Genomic DNA, 17,344 nt, shown 5'->3' with positions numbered 1-17,344 from the left:
CTCACCACGTCCCGTCCTGCCCCACGTGTCCCCTGTGCCCCACTGACCTCCCCACCTTGTGCCCTGTGCCCCACCGTCCCCACCACCCAGGGGCCTCCCCCCCTCCTCCCCACATCACCACCACCACGCCGTCCCGGCTGTGCCACCATTTATTAGCACTGTCCCCACATCCCCCCTCCTCAGGGCATCCCAGACAGCGGCTCCAGCTGCAGCCAGAGCCCGTCCTCGGCACGAAGGATCAGCTCAGTCCTGCGGCGCACCGGCCTCGCCGGGTCTGGCCTGATGTTGAAGCGTGCGAGGGTCAGCGCGGCCACCACCTTCAGCTCGGCCATGGCGAAGCTCTGCCCGATGCAGTTCCTGCCACCAACATCCCCACGTCACCGCGGGGCCCTGGCTTTCCCTATCACCATCTCTGGCCACCACCACCCCGTGACCAACTGTCCTGATGGCCATCGCCATCCCACTGGCCACACCACCACCCCACCGTCAACATTCCCCATGGCCACCATCATTCCATTGGTCACACCACCAACTTATAGCCAGTATTCCCCATTGCCACCATGCCATTGTCCACACCACCACCCCGTGGCCACCATCCCACTGGCCACATCACTACCCTGTGGTCAACATTTCCCATGGCCACCATCATTCCATTGGCCATTACTACCTTATGGTCAACATTTCCCATGGCCACCATCATTCCATTGGCCATTACTACCTTATGGTCAACATTCCCCATGGCTACCATCCCATTCTCCACACCACCACCCTATGGCCACCATCCCATTGGCCACACCACTACCCTGTGGTCAACATTCCCCATGGCCACCATCATTCCATTGGCCATTATCAGCTTATGGTCAACATTTCCCATGGCCACCATCATTCCATTGGTCACACCACCAACTTATAGCCAATATTCCCCATTGCCACCATCCCATTGTCCACACCACCACCCCATGGCCACCATCCCATTGGCCACACCACTACCCTATGGCCAACATTCCCCATGGCCACCATCCCATTCACCTCACCACTAGCCTGTGGTCAGCATTTCCCATGGCCACCATCATTCCATTGGCCATTACTACCTTATGGTCAACATTCCCCATGGCTACCATCCCATTCTCCACACCACCACCCTATGGCCACCATCCCACTGGCCACACCACTACCCTGTGGTCAACATTCCCCATGCCCAACATCCCACTGGCCACACCACCACCCCACGGTCAACATTCCCCATGGCCACCATCATTCCATTGGTCACACCACCAACTTATAGCCAATATTCCCCATGGCCACCATCCCATTGGCCACACCACCACCCTATGGCCAACATTCCCCATGGCCACCATCATTCCATTGGTCATTACCACCTTATGGTCAACATTCTCTATGGCCACCATCCCATGTTCCACACCACCACCCCATGGCCAGAGTTCTCCATGGCCACCATCATTCCATTGGCCATTACCAACTTATGGTCAACATTCCCCATGGCCACCATCATTCCATTGGCTATTACCACCTCCCCATGGTCAACATCCCTCATGGCCACCATCCCATTGGCCACACCACCATCCCATGGCCAACATTCCCCATGGCCACCATCATTCCATTGGCCATTGTCACCAACCTGTGTTCAGCGTTCCGCATGGCCACCATCTCATTGGCCACACCATCACCCCATGGACAACATTCCCCATGGCCACCATCATTTCATTGACCACACCACCACTATATGGCCAAATGTTCCCATGGCCACCATCATTCTGTTGGCCATACCACCAACTTATAGCCAATATTCCCCATGGCCACCATCCCATTTGCCCACACCACCAATTTATAGCCAACATTCCCCACAGCCATGCCAAACTGTGTGGTCACCATGACAACCACAGAGTCAGGGTGACAACCACCTGCCATGGCATCACTGTCCTGATGACCAACACCATTCCATTGGTCACTGCCACCACCCTATGGCCAACCGGTCCAATGGCCACCGTCACTGCATTGGCCATACCACCACTATACGGCCAAATGTTCCCATGGCCACACCAAAATATGTAGTTCCCATGGCGACCACAGAGCCAGGGTGACAACCACCCCTCCTTGGCATCGCAGTCTCCATGGCCACCACCATTCCATTGGCCACTACCACCACGCTTTGGCCAACTTTTAACATGACCACAACAAAATGTGTGGTCCCCGTGATGGCATCAAGGTAGCATCTACTTCCTGGGGTGCTGGGGGTGGCACATGAGGACACTTGTGTCCCCTCCATGGCTTACCTGGGCCCAGCATGCTCCCACGGCCACCACCCCCCCCTTGACTACATCACCACTCAATGGCCAACTCTTCCATGGCCACATCAGAATGTCTGGTTCCCACGATGACCACAAGGTCAGGGTGACAACCACCTCTTCTTCGCATGACTGTCCCCATGGCCACCACCATTCCGTTGGCTGCACCACCACACTACTGCCAACTGTTCCATGCCAAATTGTGTGGTCCCCATGATGGCATCAAGGTGACAACCACCTCCTGGGGTGCTGGGGGTGGCACATGGGTACGCTGTGTCCCCACCGTAGCTTACCTGGGCCCAGCAGAGAAAGGAATGAAGGCCAATGGGGACCGTCCCTGGCTGTTCTCCGGGCTAAATCTCATTGGGTTGTAGACCTGGGATGACAAGGACACCAGCAGACGGTGGGTGACACGGACATGGTGACATCCTGCTGTCCCATGGCCACGTCATGGTGAACACGTGGCTCTACCTGAGGCTCAGGCCAGATATCTGGATTGTGGTGGGTCCCGTAGATGCTCATCATGCAGACGACCCCTAGTGGGACAGAAATGTCTGCATTATGGACAAGAGACAAGGAGGGATGGGGACGATGGGGACATCGTGCCCCAAATGAGCCGTACCCTTGGGGATGACGCGTCCATCACGCATGGCAATGTCCTCAGTGCAGCGCCGCGACACGGCGGTGACGGGTGGGTGCAGGCGAAGGCTCTCCTTGATGCACATGGTGGTGAAAGGCAGGAGGGACAGATCCTCCCTGGGGGCAAAGGATGGTAGCACCGCATTCCCCGAGCTGCGTGGTGGGGAGTGACAGCGGGGATCTCTCACCATTCGATCTCCTCCACGTCCCTGCCCTTGAGGAGCTGGTGGACCTCCTGACGGCATTGCTCCTGGTAGTGCGGGTGGTGGGCCAGGTTGTAGAGCAGCCATGCCAACCCGCTGGCCGTCGTGTCGTGTCCTGTGGGGGCATGGGGTGAGTGGGGGGGACATCGTGGTCCCCGGTGGCAGCAGGTGGCCTTCCCTCACCTTCGAACATGAAGGTGTCAGCTTCGGCTGAGATGTCCTCATCAGACAGAGTATTGCCGTCCTCATCCTGCAGGGGTGACAAATGGCAACCAAATGCTCTCCCGATGGCCACCGTGTGACACTCAACCCTCCCCAATGTCCTCATGGCTACCAACGCTCATCCCACAGCAACCAGAATTGGGCCAGACCTTAATATGGCCAATGCTATCCTCATGATCACCACGATTCTCATGCCAACAGTCTGCAGCCATCGCTGCCCCATGGCACCAACATCCCATTGGTCACTACCACCACATTATGGCCAGTTTTTGCCGTGGCCACCACCCTGTAGCTGCCAATCCTTGCCAAGGCCACCAGTGTCCTGCTATGACCATCACCATATGAACAAAATATCCCATGGCCACCACCATCCTCTTGGTGCACACCATCTCCTCTTGACGACCTCATCTTACAGTCAACCTTCCATATGGCCAACACACTATAGTCAATCTCCTCCGCTGCCCCAACCTTTATTTTTCTCACTACAATCTCCCTATGACCCCTATGACCTCCCTGTAACCAATATCCTCGATAGCCTCAGCCCCATGGCCAGCCACCTCCATATTCCTGACCCTTCTCTTGCACACCACCATCTTTTGATGACCACCATGCCCTCCTTATGGCCATCATCATACAAACAACCCTCCCTCCCCATGGCTATCACAGTCTTCCTACGGCCACTACAACCTTCCAGTGGCCACCACCTTACAGCCAGCCCTCCCCACGACCACCACTATTCTTTTGGCCATCACCACTTCCTTGGCAACATCCATTCCCTTATGGCCACAACCCCATACCCTCCCTATGGCCACCAAAACCACAGTCTCCCTATGGCCACTATGTCCTCCCCTTGGCCAATATTCTGCATAGCCCCAACCCTATGGCCAATCACCTCCATAGTCCCAACCTTTCTCTTGCTCACCACGATCTCTTGATGACCACCATGGCCACCATCCTACAAACAACCCTAACAGTCTCCCTATGGCCACTACAACCTTCCAGTGGCCATCACCTTACAGCCAGCCCTCCCCACGACCACCACTATTCTTTTGGCCATCACCACTTCCTTGGCAACATCCATTCCCTTATGACCACAACCCCATACCGTCTCTATAGACAATATTCTCCATAGCCCCAACCCTATGGCCAATCACCTCCATAATCCCAACCCTTCTCTTGCTCCCCACGATCTCTTGATGACCACCATGCCCTCCCTATGGCCACCATCCTACAAACAACCCTACCAGTCTTCCTATGGCCACTACGACCTTCCAGTGGCCACCACCTTACAGCCAGCTCTCCCCACGACCACCACTATTCTTTTGGCCATCACCACTTCCTTGGCAACATCCATTCCCTTATGACCACAATGCTGTATCCTCTCCATGGCCACTATGTCCTCCCCATGGCCAATATTCTCCATAGCCCCAACCCTGTGGCCAATCACCTCCATAGTCCCAACCTTTCTCTTGCTCACCACGATCTCTTGATGACCATCATGACCTCCCTATGGCCACCATCCTACAAACAACCCTAACAGTCTCCCTATGGCCGTTATAACCTTCCAGTGGCCACCACTTTACACTCATCCCTCCCCACAACCACCACTATTCTCTTGGCCATCACCACTCCCTTGGCAACATCCATTCATTTATGGCCACCCTTTCCATGGCCACTATGTCCTCCCCATGGCCAATATTCTCCATAGCCCCAACCCTATGGCCAATCACCTCCATAATCCCAACCCTTCTCTTGCACACCACGCACCATGCCCTCCTTATGGCCACCATCATACAACCCTCCCTTCCCATGGCTACCACAGTCTCCCTATGGCCACTACGACCTTCCAGTGGCCACCACCTTACAGCCAGCCCTCCCCACGACTACTGCTGTTCTCTTGGCCATCACCACTTCCTTGGCAACATCCATTCATTTATGCTCACCCTCTCCATGGCCACTATGACCTCCCCATGGCCAATATTCTCCATAGCCCCAACCCTATGGGCCAATCACCTCCATAATCCCAACCCTTCTCTTGCTCCCCATGATCTCCCTACAGCCACTACCCTACAACCAATCACCCCCACAACCCCACCGTCCCCAACCTCACCCCTTTCCCCCACCTTGCTGAGCAGCAGGAGGTCAATGAAGTCCACGCTCCGTCCCTGGTTGCCTTTCAGCTGTGCCTGATGGCCGAGGCTGTCGAGTTCCTGGCGTCGGCGCTGCACCACGTTGGCAGTGAAGCTGTGCACCGTGGCACAGGCGCGGGCGAAGCGCCGTCCATCAGCTGAGAGTCGGTAGAGCCATGAGTTGTAATGGAGCAGGCGCTGCTGCCTCTGCACCACCAGGGTGCTGAGCTCCAGGATGGCTGCGATGTACTCACTGCGCCGCCTGCGTGACAGCGGGGGATCCCCGTGGGACATCCAACGTGTCACCAACGTGGCCGTGGTGGGGATGTGGGGTGGCAACGGGGCCAAGATGGGGTGATGCTTGAGGGGGCAGCAATGAGGTGAGGGGGGCAGAGCACAAAGGGAACCCTATCGGGGGATTGGGATGGAGGTGGGGAAATAGGGGATTGTGTTTTGGGATAACCCTAACTCAAAGTCTTATCTCAACCTTAGCTTTAACCCTAGACTAACCCTAATCTTAACCCTAAGACTAACCTTATCCCAAAAGGGAAGGGAAAAGAAAGGAAGGGGAAGGGGAAGGGGGAAGGGAAGGGGAGGAGGGGGGGAGAGGGAGAGGGAGAGGGAGGGGAAGGGGAAGGGGAAGGGGAAGGGGAGGGGGAGAGGGAAGGCCAAGGGGAAGGGGAAGGGGAGGGGGAAGGAGAGGGGGAAAGGGAAGGGGAAGAGGAAGAGGAAGGGGAAGGGGAAGAAGAGGGGGAAGGGGAAGGGGAAGAAGAGGGGGAAGGGGAAGGGGAAGAAGAGGGGGAAGGGGAAGGGGAAGGGGAAGGGGAAGGGGAAGGGGAAGGGGAGGGGGAAGGGGAAGGGGAGAGGGGAGAGGGGAAGGGGAAGGGGAATGGGAGAGGGAAGGGGAAGGAGAGGGGGAAGGAGAGGGGGAAGGAGAGGGGGAAGGGGAAGGGGAAGAGGAAGAGGAAGGGGAAGGGGAAAGGGGAAGGGGAAGGGGAAGGGGAGGAGGAAGGGGAGGAAAGGGGAGTGGGAAGGGGAGGGGGAAGGGAAGGAGGAATGGGAGGGAAGGGGAGGGGGAAGGGAAGGGAAGGGAAGGGAAGGGAAGGGAAGGGAAGGGAAGGGAAGGGAAGGGAAGGGAAGGGAAGGGAAGGGAAGGGAAGGGAAGGGAAGGGAAGGGAAGGGAAGGGAAGGGAAGGGAAGGGAAGGGAAGGGAAGGGAAGGGAAGGGAAGGGAAGGGAAGGGAAGGGAAGGGAAGGGAAGGGAAGGGAAGGGGGGAGGGAATCCCATGTCATTCGATCCTAACCCTACCCCAACTGCAATACAATGGAACATAGCACAAGGCAATGCAATCACCCTAACCCTAAAAACCCAAACTCTGACCCTCTCTCCAGCAATGTTGGCATACAGTGGTGGTGGCACCTATCTGGGGACAACGCCAAGTCCCTGATGGATGCCAAGCCCGAGCTGGGGGGACCTGATGAGGACCAGGGGGAGCCTGGGATGGGGACAGGGCTACACTCACTCCTGGCAGTGGCTGTCATGGCTGAAAATGCATTTCTGGAGGGTGTCAAGGGTGAGGAGGCTGAGGTCCTCCAGCATGTTCCGTCCCACCGGTCCCCCCGCTGCCTTCGCTGCAGCCCTCCACTTGGTCTGTGGGGCAGGGGATGTCAGGGGATGGGGTGCAAGGGGGGGTGGGGGTCAGTGATTGGGGTCAGGGTGGGGGTCAGGGTGGGGAATTGGGGTCTGAGTGAGGAACCAAGATCTGGGTGAGGGGCTAGGCATGGATGTGGGGTAGGAACCAAGGTCTGGGTGAGGATCTGGGTGAGGAACTGGGATCTGGATGGGGGTCTGAGTGAGGAACCTGAATCCAGGTGAGGAATGAGGATCTGAAACTAGAAAAAGCTGGAAACATCTTGAAACTAGAGGATCACTGTGGTCCTTTTCAACCCAGGCCATTCTATGGTTCTATCTGGGTCAGGAACTGGGACCTGGGTGTGGGATGGGGTCAGGAACCGATGGCTGGGTGAAGATTTGGTTCAGGGACCAGAATGTGGGTGAGGAATTGGGATCTGGGTGCAGGATGGAGTCAGGAATGAGGGTCAGGGTGAGGAACTGGGGAATGAGTGTGGGATGTCTAGGTCAGGAAGCAGGACCTGGGTCAGGAATTTGGGTGAAGAATCAGGGTCTGGATGGGGATTTGGGGCAGGAACCCGGATCTGGATGCAGGATAGGACCATGAACAAGGACTGGGTTGGTTTCAGGTTCTGGGTCAGGATTTGGGTGAGGAGCCAGGGCCTGGGTGCAGGTCTGTGTCAGGGGTGGGAATCTAGGTGCAGGATGGGATCGGGGGTCAGGATCTGGGCGAAGAACAAGGATCTGTGTGGGGGTTTGGGTCAGGAACCAACACCTGGCTGAAGATCTGGGTGAAGAACCAGAATCTGGGTGAGGAATCAGGATCTGAGTGCAGGATGGGGTCGGGAACTGGGATCTGGGTGAAGATCCAGGTGAGGAACTGGGATCTGGGTGTGGGATGGGATCAGGAACCAATGATTTGGGTCAGGGACCAGAATGTGGGTGAGGAACTGGGATGTGGGTGCAGGATGGGGTCAGGAACTGGGTGAAGATCTGGGTGAGGAACCAGGATCTGTGTGCAGGATGGGATCAGGAATCAGGGTCTGGCTCACGTGCATGATGTCGGTGCTGCTGTTGAAGATGCTGACGTAGGATTTGAGGATGTCAAAGTGGAAGGCAGGTGTCAGCAGGCGCCGGTGCCGGGCCCACTTGTCCCCACGGCTCAGCAGCAGCCCATCCCCTGTGTGGAACCACTCAGCTCCATTCATGGGGCACCCATGGGTGCTGCCTCCCCATCCCCAGGCACCCACTCACCCAACCAGGGCTTGAGGAACCCGTAGAAGAATTTGTCCTTGGGGGCAATGAAAGCTGCAAGAGAGAGCCATGGGGCACAGTTATATTCTGGGATCTGGGGACCTTTGGGGACAACTTGGTGGCCACCATAGGATGCGTGTTTGGGCACGGGTGGCACCTCCAGGTGGTGGCCCTGGAGACAGTTGGGGTTGGGTTGGTGGCCACCATGGCATGGGCACTGCCAGGTCACCACGCAAGGGTGACACTTTTTGGTGGCCCTGAGGACAGCTTGGTGGCCACCATAAGACGTGTGTTTGGGCACAGGTGGCACCTCCAGGTGGTGGCCCTGGTGCTGTTGGGTTGGTGGCTACTGGGGACCACCAGGTCACCACATCACCCAAAAATGACACTCTGGGATGGCCATGGGGATCCATAGGTCGATGCCCCCCACGTCCCCCCCATGCCCACATCTTGGGTTACCTGAGGCCATCAGCACAGGGCGCAGGGTGTCGGGGTGGAAGAGGCGGAGGACTGGCAGCCATGGGGACACCCACCAGAGGCAGCCATGGCGGTACTGTGCCACCATCTTATCCACATCCTGCAGTCCTTCCTCCGTGTTCCGTGCCTGCACCATTAGGGACACACGTGGGGACATGCCTGGGTGTCCCCAGGGCTGCATCCAACCTTGGGGACACGTTTGTCCCCAGGGTGATGGATTGGCTTGGGGTCACATTTCCATGCCAGCACTGTGTCCTCACTGTCACCCAGCCATGTACCACTGTCACTTACCTATATGGCCACCCTTATGTCCCCGCTGTCACCCCCAGGGTGTCACTGCCCTGTCCCCACTGTCACTCTGGGTAACAACAGCCCAAGTGCCACCACCCTGTCCCTGCCATCATCCCAAGTGCCACCACTCTGTCACCACTGTCCCCCCTTAAGTGTCACTGTCCTGTTCCTCTCACCACCCCGAGTGCCACCACCCTGTCCCTGCTGTCAGCCTGAGTGCCACCACTTTGTCCCCCTTAAGTGCCACTACTCTGTCCCTGCTGTCACTCCCTAAGTGCCACCACCCTGTCCCCCTAACCCTGCTAAGTGCCACCACCCTACTGCTGCTATCTCCCCTTAAGTGTCACTGTCCTGTCCCTGCTGTCACCCTCCAAGCACCACCACCCTGTCCCTGCTGTGACCACCCCAAGTGTCACCACTCCATCCTCTTTATCACCCCATAAGTGCCACTGCCCTGTCCCTGTTGTCACCCCAAGTGCCACCATCCTGTCCCCTCTGTCCCTCCTACATGCCACCACCCTATTGCTGCAATCCCCCCTTGAGGGCCACCACTCTGTCCTCTCTGTCACCCCATAAGTGTCACTGTCCTGTCCCTGCTGTCACCCCAAGTGCCACCACCCTGTCCCTGCTGTCACCCCAAATGCCACCACCCTGTCCCCTCTGTCGCCCCATAAGTGCCACCACCCTGTCCGTGCTGTCACCCCAAATGCCACCACCCTGTCCCCTCTGTCGCCCCATAAGTGCCACCACCCTGTCCCTGCTGTCACTCCAAGTGCCACCACCCTGTCACTGTTGTGACCACCCCAAATGCCACCACCCTGTCCCCTCTGTCCCCCCTAAGAGCCACCGCCCTCTCCCTACCATCACCCCAAGCGCCACAACGTGGTCCCCTCTCTCACCCCATAAGTGCCACCACCCCGTCCCTGCTGTCACCCCCACGCCACCCCCTTCCTGTGCCCCCTCACCATCCCGGTGTGTCCCAGCAGCCAGCTGCGCCATGGTGGCAGAGGGAAGTGACGCAGCTGCTGGCAGGTGGCTTGGAAACGGGTGACAGCACCCACCGCATCCCTCAACCAGGCCACCAGCAGGGCCACCAGCAGGGCCACCAGAAGCCAGGACAGCACCATCGTCACTGCTGGTGGGTGACACGAAACCAGGGGCGAAGGTCGGGGTGAGGGTGTGACGTGTTGTCATGTGGTGTCACCACGTGTGTCCCGGTGCCATTGTGCCACCGTCTGTGTCCTGGTGGCGTTGTCACACCATGTATGTGTCCTGGAGGCTCTGTGTGTCCCCTCCAACCCCCCCCCCCCCCCCACATTGCGTCCCTGTGCCTTCCGCATCAACCCCACCCCCACCCTGGGATCCAGTTCAACCAGTTGTGCAGGAGCTGGGTGTGACAGCGGTGTGTGCACAAATGCAGCAGGCACACACGTGCACACGCATGCATGCAGGCACCTGCGTGTATGCATGTGTGCAAGCACACACCTCATGCGTGCACACAAGCTCACAACCTCCCCCTTGCACATGCTTGCAGTGAAGATGCACACGGCTGCGCACACCTGCCCACGCACCCATGGACGTGTGTGCACACAGGTACATGTGTAAACACACATGCAGCCCTGTGCATGCACACACACACTCCTGTGAACACAGACCACACATTTACACAGGTGTATGCACACGTATGTGCACAGGCACCCATGTGCAGGCACACAATGCGCATACGTTGCACACATACGTGCACACCCACTGCACACACATATATGGCATGCACGCGTGCACGCATGGCACGTACCTTTGCACACACGATACACATGTATGAGGACACCCATTGCACACATATGTGTACACACGTTGCCCACACATGCGTGTGCACACACATGCATTGCACGCACACGTGCACACCCACTGCACACGCTGCACACGCGTGCCCATATTTGTGCACACATTGCATGCACACGCACACACCCATTGCACACATACATGCACGCACAGCGCACGCACACTTGTGCACAAATTACACACCCGCTGCATGCACACATACACCCCTTGCACGCGTGTTGCACACACACCGTACACCCATTGCACACCGCCGTGCACACCCCTCGCACACGCAGTGCACAGAGCCCATGTGACAACACAGGGGTGGGACAAAGTCCGTGCGGTCCATAGGGCACCATGCACTGCTCTGCTGCTGCTGTCCTCCTGCTGCTGGAGCTGCTCAGCGCCCGCACCCAAGCAGGTAAGGGACACGGGGACACTGCACTGCCATGTGACACCTCAACATGCCACTGCCTGGCACCACATGGCACCACACGGCACCACACAGCGTTGCATGGCACCACATGCTAACACGTGGCACCATATGGCACCACACGGCACCACATGGCATCGCATGGCACCACATGGCACCACACTACGTGGCACCACGTGGCAGCACATGGCAGCACATGGCACCACACTACGTGGCACCACGTGGCAGCACATGGCAGCACATGGCACCACATGACATCACATGACATCACATGGCAGCACATGGCAGCACATGGCACCACACTGCACCACGCAGTAATACGTGGCACCACATGCTAACAAACACCCGGCACCAGATGGCACCTCGCAGCACCACATGGCACCACATGGCACCACGTGCTAACACACAGCACTACATGGCACCACATGAAATCACGTGGCACCACATGCTAACACATGGCATCACATGGCACCACATGACACCACACTGCATGGCACCACATGGCACCACAGTGCACCACATGCTAACACACAGCACCACATGCACCACATGGTACAACATGCTAACACACGGCACTACATGGCACAACATGCTAACACATGGCAAAGCATGCTAACACATAGCAATGCATAGCACCACATGCTAACAAATGGCACCACATGCATCACATGGCACCACATGCTAACACATGGCACTACATGGCACAACATGCTAGCGCACAGCACCACATGGCACAACATGCTAATACACGGCACTACATGGCACCACATGCTAACACATGGCACCACATGCTAACACACGGCACTACATGGCACCACATGCTAACGCATGGCACTACATGGCACCACATGCTAACACACGGCACAACATGCTAACACACGGCACTACATAGCAGCACATGCTAACACATGGCACCACATGCTAACACACGGCACTACATGGCACCACATGCTAACACACGGCACTACATGGCACCACATGCTAACACATGGCACCACATAGCACCACATGGCAAAACATGCTAACGCATTACACTACATGGCACCACATGCTAACACATGGCACCACATGGCACAACATGCTAACACACGGCATCACACAGCACCGCATGCCTCCACACACCACCACATGACATGGCATGATGCTGCATGCCACCACATGTATTCACACGTATCCACACACCACCACACGTTACCGCAGGTCACCGCATTTCATCCCATCTCACTACACGCCACCATAGGTCACTACATGTCTCCACGTGTCACCACATGACATCCCATGTTTCCACACCTCAACACGTGTCACCACACGTCGCACTTTTTACCCAATTCCGGGAGATTTTTGCCCAAATCTGTGCCCAAATTGGGGCAGATTGTCAACCAGTGGGGAAGGTGGGGGTATGGATGTGGGGCCCAAATGACATTTTGGGGGCAGATTTGTGCTTTTGGATTCATTGCCCCCCCAGTTTGGGGCATATTCCTCCTTTTTTGGGGGTTCATACCCTCTAATTTGGGTTCATACCCCCCCAATTTGGGAAACATTTGCCCTTTCTGGGGTGCATTCCCCTTTCTTTGGGTCCCTCCCCTCCAACTTTGGGCACATTCCTCCTTCTCTGGACTTCATTCCCCTTTCTTCAGGCTCCTCCCCCCTGCAGTTTTGGGGACATTTCCTTCTTTTTTGGGGTGCATTCCCCCCCCCCATCTTTTTTTTTTTTGTTCATCCTCTCCAATTTTGGGTACATTTCCCCATTTTTTTGGCTGCACTCCCCTTTTTCTGGGGCTGCATTCCCCACTTCTGGGCGCATTCCCAACCTCGGGGTGCACCCTCCCTCCTTCCTCCCTCCCCATTTTTGGTGCATTCTCCCCTCTTTTGGGCTCTCATTCCCATCTCTGCATGCATCCCTCCCCCCTTTTCATCTGCACCCCCCCTTTCCTCGGGCACATCCCTCCGATTTAAGATCCATTTCCCTTTTTATTTTTTGGGAGTGGGTGCGCATTTCCCCATTTTTTTTTGGTTCACTCCCCCCCAGTTTTCATCTTCCTCCCCCATTCCTGTCTCACCTCCAGCCTTCCTCCCACACCACATCTCCTCGTTGATCCCAATCCTACAATCCCTGGAGGTCGATGACACCCCGGACATCCCATCTCTGGTGCGGGCGCTGGGGGGCTGCAGGACCCCCGTGTGCCACACGCTGCTTGGAGACCCCCCTCCCACCCCAAAGCCAATCCCTGAGCTCTGGACGTTGCTCGCCCACCTCCTCCACCCCAACACCACAGCAGCAGAGCACGGCCTGGTGTTGGCACCTGATGGTTCCACCGTTGCGTTGGCACCGCTCTTCGCTGGCATCGAAGTGGGGCTGAAGAGGGCAGCGGGGTGGTCCGGCCCCATTGATCAACCCTACGCTGCTCTGGATGCTCTCTACGCCGTCACCATCACCGAAGCTCTTGGGACATCCTTCCTCATGGCACGGGTCAACAGGACGGCCGCCTTGGGACCCGATGGGTGTTGGGATGACATGGACAACCCACAAAACTTCACCCTGTTGGGACCCCCATCGCTCGTCCCCGATGCTGTCGCCAACGGGGCGATGGATGGGGTGCTGTTGGGCACACGCTTGGCTGAAGAACCCATCCCACTCTCCATCCTATTCCGGAGATATTATGGTGTGGAGAATGGGATCACAAGCGGGTGGCCCCACAGCAGCCGCAGGCGTCGGGATTTCGGGGCGCTGACGGCAGTGGGGAAGTTGGAGGAGGAGGTGGCGGCAATGCTGAGGGTGCTGAGGGGGCTGTCACCCACCCGTGAGCTCCTGGAGGAATTTGGGGAGGAGGAGGAGGCGGGCATCGCTCATCGGGCAGCACGGGAGTTCATGGAGGTGTACGTTGGTGAGTAGGTGCCCAAAGTGAAGGTTGGGGTGGGAGCTGGGTGGTGGGATGGGAGGTGGGAATGGCGTTGGGATGGCGATGGGTTGAGTGTTGGGATGGATGATGGGATGGAGGGCAGGGATGGGTGCTGGGATGAGTGCTGGGAATGGTGTTGGGAATGATGCTGGGGTGGGTGATGGGATAAGAGGAGGGAATTGTGTTGGGATGGGTGTTGAGATGGGGGCTGGGTGCTGGGATGGGTGGTGGGAACGGTGATCAGGTGAATGTTAGGATGGATGGTGGGATGGGGACAGGGATGGGTGATGGTGTGGGTGGTGGATGATGGGTGGTGGGATGAGTGGTGGGTGCTGGAATGGGTGGTGGGTGCTGGGGTGGGTGTTGGGATAGGTGATGTTTGCTGAGATGGGTGATGGGTGCTGGAATGGCTGGTGGGAATGGTGATAGGAACGATGCTGAGTAAAGCTGGGGGCATCCCAGGGAAGGTGTCACTGTGCTCATGGTGACACATGGAGTGGCGTGGCCAGATATCAGTGTGTCTCCTGGATGGACACCACTGAGTCCCAAGATGGTAGATTTGGGGTAGATGCCTCTTTATCCCCTGGATGGACACTGGTTTGCCTCTAGCTGGTGGCCTGGATGGACATTGCCATGTCCCCTAGATGGATATCAGTGTATCCCCAGTTGGTGGGATCTCCCCAAGGATCTCCCCAAGGAGAGACACCATCATGTCCCCTGGCTGGACACTGGTTTGTCTCTAGTTGGTGGTCCATGGATAGATAACACCGCATCCCCTTGCTGGTCACCAGCGTGTCCCCAGATGGCAGGTTTTTAGATGGACACCACTACGTCCCCTCGATGGACACATCAGTGTCCTCTGGAGGGGGGTCCCTGGACACTGGACAAAGCCATGGCAGCCAAGGGCAGATTCTCCATGTCCCCTGGACAAGGTGTCCCCAGGTGGACTCAGCAGTGCCCCCAAACCAAGGAACTCCCCAAAGGCAGATGCTCCGCATTCCCAAGACCAAATACACCCCCCACAACAACCACCTGCCTTCCCTCACAGAGTGCCCAGCCATCATCCCCCGCTGCATGTGGGGTGCCCGTCCCTACCGAGGCATCCCCAAACCCTTGTCCCCACCTTTGGGTTCCATCTACATCCACCACACCTTCGTGCCCAGCGCCCCATGCCGCTCCTTTGCTGCCTGCGCCCGCGACATGCGCTCCATGCAGCTCTTCCACCAGGACACCCGTGGCTGGGATGACATCGGCTACAGGTGAGACTGGTGTCACAGTGACCCCACCACGGTCCCTATGACTGGAGGGGGATTGACCAAGGTTGGGTCGATCAACACAGAATTGACCAATGTTGGGTTGACCAATGTTGGTTGACCAACATTGGGCTGACAAATACTGGGTTGACCAACGTTGGGTTGACCAACGTTGGGCTGACCAACGTTGGGTTGGCCAACATTGGGCCGACAAATATTGGGTTGACCAATGTTGGGCTGACCAACATTGGGCTGACAAATATTGTGTTGACCAACGTTGGGTTGGCCAACATTGGGCCGACAAATATTGGGTTGACCAATGTTAGGCTGACCAACATTGGGCTGACAAATATTGGGTTGACCAATGTTGGGTTGACCAATGTTGGGTTGACAAATATTGGGTTGACCAATGTTGGGTTGACCAACATTAGGTTGACCAACATTGGGCTGATCAGCGTTGGGTTGACCAATATTGGGTTGACCAACGTTGGGTTGGCCAACATCGGGCTGACAAATGTTGGGTTGACCAACTTTGGGTTGACCAACGTCAGGCTGACCAACATTGGGTTGACCAATATTGGGTTGACCAACTTTGGGTTGACCAATGTTGGGTTGACCAACGTTGAGTTGACCACTGTTGGGTGCCCACAGCTTCGTGGTGGGCTCAGATGGATACCTGTACCAAGGGCGAGGTTGGCACTGGGTGGGTGCCCATACCAGAGGTCACAACACCAAGGGCTACGGAGTGGGCTACGTGGGCAACTTCTCAACCAGCTTGCCGGATCCTGAGGCCATCGCTTTGGTGCGTGATGGCCTCATACCGTGTGCCGTGAGGGCTGGGTGGCTCCACCAGAACTACACTCTGCATGGCCACAGGCAAATGGTGAACACCAGCTGCCCCGGGGATGCCCTGTTTCAGGAGATCCAAACCTGGCATGGCTTCAAGGTGGGCACTGGGTCCTGTGGCATTGCTGGGATTGGGCATCTGGCTCACTCTGATGCTCTGGAGATGGAGGGTTGGGGGAAGTGTGGGGGATGCTGGGGATGACCACGGTTCCTTCTCTTCTCTTCAGTGAGGATTGGCCCCATGGGTGCTGGTCTGTGTGGGTGCTGCAAAGGTTGGATCCTGATCTACACGGATGGTGGTCTGATGGGGGACAGATGGGGCACCAGTCCCGATGGACACCATATGGACTCTATTCCAGTGATTCCAATCTGCATGGAGCCTGGTCCATCAGGACACCAACCCAATGAGTGTCAGACCATGTGGACCCCAGGCTGTGTGTACAACAACCCAATGGATATCAGACCAGATGGACCCTGGTCCATACAGACCCCAGCTCAATGAATTCCAGATCAGAAGGTCCCCAGTCCACATGGAGCCCAACCCAATGGATGTCAGAACAGATGGACCCTGCTCCATTTGGACTCCAACTCAATGAATTCCAGAGCAGCAGGATCCCAGTCCACGTGGACCCCAACCCAAGGATGCCATACCAGGACACCAGTCTCTGGAACACCTGTGTGGACCAGTCCTGGCTTGCTCCCAGTGGTCCGACAGACCGTGCCCATGGCCTCAAACATCCCATAATAAAGTCAGTGCCAGGATAGCTGCTTGGGGTGACCTCTGGAGGGAAACTGAGGCATGGGCTGGGGAGGCAGAACGTCGTTCTACACGTGTATGCAAAATCCTTGTGCTTCCCTCATAGCACAAGGGGAGAACCCAAACTTAGCCCACCCTGGGGACACTCATGCCCACCCCAGACCTTTCAGGGCTCACCCCC

General features: G+C 57.1%; 2 protein-coding genes across 3 annotated transcripts; one reads left to right on the top strand and one right to left on the bottom strand.

Moving 5' to 3' along the window:
- Positions 1-131: 131 nt before the first annotated feature.
- CYP4F22 (cytochrome P450 family 4 subfamily F member 22) lies at positions 132-10,374 on the bottom strand. Its single transcript, XM_031608927.2, has 12 exons — positions 10,119-10,374; positions 8,845-8,989; positions 8,386-8,439; positions 8,184-8,311; positions 7,022-7,149; positions 5,494-5,761; positions 3,332-3,398; positions 3,134-3,263; positions 2,929-3,062; positions 2,778-2,842; positions 2,600-2,682; positions 132-357 (listed from the first exon to the last, which is right to left on the bottom strand). Exons 1-12 carry the CDS (start codon positions 10,278-10,280, stop codon positions 180-182), a joined length of 1,542 nt encoding a protein of 513 aa, XP_031464787.2. The 5' UTR covers positions 10,281-10,374; the 3' UTR covers positions 132-179.
- Positions 10,375-10,535: 161 nt separating this feature from the next.
- PGLYRP2 (peptidoglycan recognition protein 2) lies at positions 10,536-17,170 on the top strand. 2 transcript variants are annotated; one of them, XM_090128747.1, is made up of 6 exons: positions 10,536-11,395; positions 13,474-14,292; positions 15,356-15,566; positions 16,212-16,506; positions 16,634-16,678; positions 16,766-17,170. In XM_090128747.1, the coding sequence occupies exons 1-5, from the start codon at positions 11,332-11,334 to the stop codon at positions 16,634-16,636; spliced, it is 1,392 nt and encodes a 463-aa protein (XP_089984873.1). In that variant the 5' UTR covers positions 10,536-11,331; the 3' UTR covers positions 16,637-16,678; positions 16,766-17,170. The 2 variants fall into 2 exon arrangements, with proteins under 2 accessions (XP_089984873.1, XP_089984872.1); XM_090128746.1 differs by having other exon boundaries at positions 10,538-11,395; positions 16,634-17,170.
- Positions 17,171-17,344: the final 174 nt, after the last annotated feature.

Source organism: Phasianus colchicus, chromosome 34 (assembly GCF_987193195.1).
Source record: "Phasianus colchicus chromosome 34, bPhaCol1.hap1.1, whole genome shotgun sequence".
Classification (NCBI taxonomy): Eukaryota; Metazoa; Chordata; class Aves; order Galliformes; family Phasianidae; genus Phasianus; species Phasianus colchicus.
The sequence above is the reverse complement of the archived record's forward strand: the minus strand, read 5'-3'. Positions and strand labels throughout refer to the sequence as shown.

What these genes read in the sequence shown, in the direction of transcription:
- CYP4F22 (XM_031608927.2), bottom strand. Translation starts at nt 10,280, where the DNA reads ATGGTGCTGTCCTGGCTTCTGGTGGCCCTGCTGGTGGCCCTGCTGGTG. An exon ending in CATGACAGCCACTGCCAGGA is followed by an intron (nt 5,762 to 7,021) that starts GTGAGTGTAGCC and finishes GCTGTCACGCAG; the next exon opens with GCGGCGCAGTGAGTACATCG. An exon ending in ATATCTGGCCTGAGCCTCAG is followed by an intron (nt 2,683 to 2,777) that starts GTAGAGCCACGT and finishes TTGTCATCCCAG; the next exon opens with GTCTACAACCCAATGAGATT.
- PGLYRP2 (XM_090128747.1), top strand. Translation starts at nt 11,332, where the DNA reads ATGCACTGCTCTGCTGCTGCTGTCCTCCTGCTGCTGGAGCTGCTCAGC. An exon ending in CAGCGCCCGCACCCAAGCAG is followed by an intron (nt 11,396 to 13,473) that starts GTAAGGGACACG and finishes TCTCACCTCCAG; the next exon opens with CCTTCCTCCCACACCACATC. An exon ending in TGGGATGACATCGGCTACAG is followed by an intron (nt 15,567 to 16,211) that starts GTGAGACTGGTG and finishes GGGTGCCCACAG; the next exon opens with CTTCGTGGTGGGCTCAGATG.